This window comes from Odontomachus brunneus, unplaced genomic scaffold, assembly GCF_010583005.1.
Source record: "Odontomachus brunneus isolate Ranch 3 - 2012 unplaced genomic scaffold, Obru_v1 Obru_scaffold_219, whole genome shotgun sequence".
Classification (NCBI taxonomy): domain Eukaryota; kingdom Metazoa; phylum Arthropoda; class Insecta; order Hymenoptera; family Formicidae; genus Odontomachus; species Odontomachus brunneus.
In genome coordinates this window covers 112268-113783 of record NW_022639669.1, presented here as the reverse complement: position 1 = coordinate 113783, position 1516 = coordinate 112268, and the positions used below count along the sequence as shown (strand labels likewise).

The window sequence follows — 1516 nt, the reverse complement described above, 5'->3', positions numbered from 1 at the left end:
ATAAGAATGTGCGGCAATGAGAGCATTGAATAAATGCTGATTCAAAATCTTCGCAATCTTCACATCTTTTGTTCTTTAATTCCTCAGGGAATGCAACAGCGTTGACGTTGGAGAAAAACTCTTTCTTCGTCGTAAGTTTAGCAGCATACCAAGCATACCTATAATAATATAAAAATATAATTGTAGTTTAAATATTTCATTTCTTTAAATTTTTATTACAGGAAAAAATTATTCATTGTCAAAGATTGTTTATTTACCTTAACATTTTTTCATACAGTGGAGCCTACAATTGATGGTGTACAAGCGAATGGATTTTTATCATATCCTATCAAGACATGATCTCCTTATTATGCTTCAAAAGATACGGAGCATTTTGTATGCGTCTTATATAATTTTTGACTTGTCGGTAGAAGTAAACGTCGCATGGTTGACAAAATGGTGTACATTTCGGTGGTATTATAGATAAGGTACACGTTGGAAGTCCATTTTCATCCGTAAATTTTAATTGATGTAAGATGGAAGATGTTTGACCACCCCATGAATCAATAATATACAAAAATGGTTCCGTTTTAACATAAGGCTGTATAATATTATCCAAAACTTCCTCGTATGTGTTACTCTGCAGTTTTCCAGATTTTGTGGAAGTGACATAAACGTTTGTATATTTTGCCATCCATTTGTCGACTTTTTTCTGAACTCGTGGACCAAATTTTCCGGTAACTTCTTGCAGGCAGATGAAGACTTTTGGCAATAATTTTCCTGACAATGTCATGGCGTATTGTGCTGTATAGGAGTGTGTGAGTTTGTTAAGTTGCTGAACAGCAATTTCTGTCATTTTTTCACCCTTGTGAGTGAGAGTGCGATTACTGCTGATCTTATACTCACATCCAGTTTGATCGGTATTTATCATATAATCCGGATCAAAATATGTAATTATATTACTTGTTTGCTGTTGATACTTCGCTGCAATGTCTGACAATTCTTCAAACGTCGATCTCTCTTTTTTATTGACGTATTTTGTCACGTGTCGTTGCGATATATTGTGCTTTTTTTTAAAATTTGCTACCCAATGATTAGAAGCATTAAATTCGAAATTGCCGTTCAAAAATTGAAATGCAACAGTCATTGCCCACTGTTTCAGCATCTGTGTTGTCACAAGTCCTCTTTGATCTCTCGTTTCAACAAATCTATCGTACACGTTATTATTGATGGCTCATATCGCGTACCACCTTTCTCGATATTGATTTTCCATCTTGCCAATTGTGATCTATCTTTTAATAATCGAGTTGATTTCGAACGTAGCGACTTGATCGACCACTCTGGATGTAATTCCGCGAGTTGCACAGCTTTAATTTTCATTCCAAATGGAATTTTTTCCAACTTCTGTTCTTTTTCGTCGTCGCTGTCTGAAGATAATTCTGCGATTTTTCTTTTCTTTTCTTCAATATCTTCTGCTATTTCCAAAACTTCTTCAGTGAAAAACATACTTCCGTACATATCCATGAAACGGTTAAAC

At 34.7% G+C, this 1516-nt stretch overlaps 1 protein-coding gene across 3 annotated transcripts in view; it reads right to left on the bottom strand.

The window, feature by feature from the left end:
- LOC116852365 overlaps positions 1 to 1495 on the bottom strand; it is a 1927-nt gene extending 432 nt beyond the window's left edge. Inside the window, exons 1-2 of one of the 3 annotated variants that reach the window (XM_032832643.1) lie at positions 886 to 1495; positions 258 to 783 (exon numbers count right to left, since the gene is read on the bottom strand). In XM_032832643.1, coding sequence (XP_032688534.1) covers positions 329 to 783; positions 886 to 1144 — 714 coding nt within the window. In that variant the 5' untranslated portion in view covers positions 1145 to 1495 and the 3' untranslated portion in view covers positions 258 to 328. Of the gene's footprint in view, positions 1 to 14; positions 159 to 257 lie in introns of those variants that run through there. The other 2 variants (XM_032832642.1, XM_032832641.1) reach the window with 2 other exon arrangements.
- Positions 1496 to 1516: the final 21 nt, after the last annotated feature.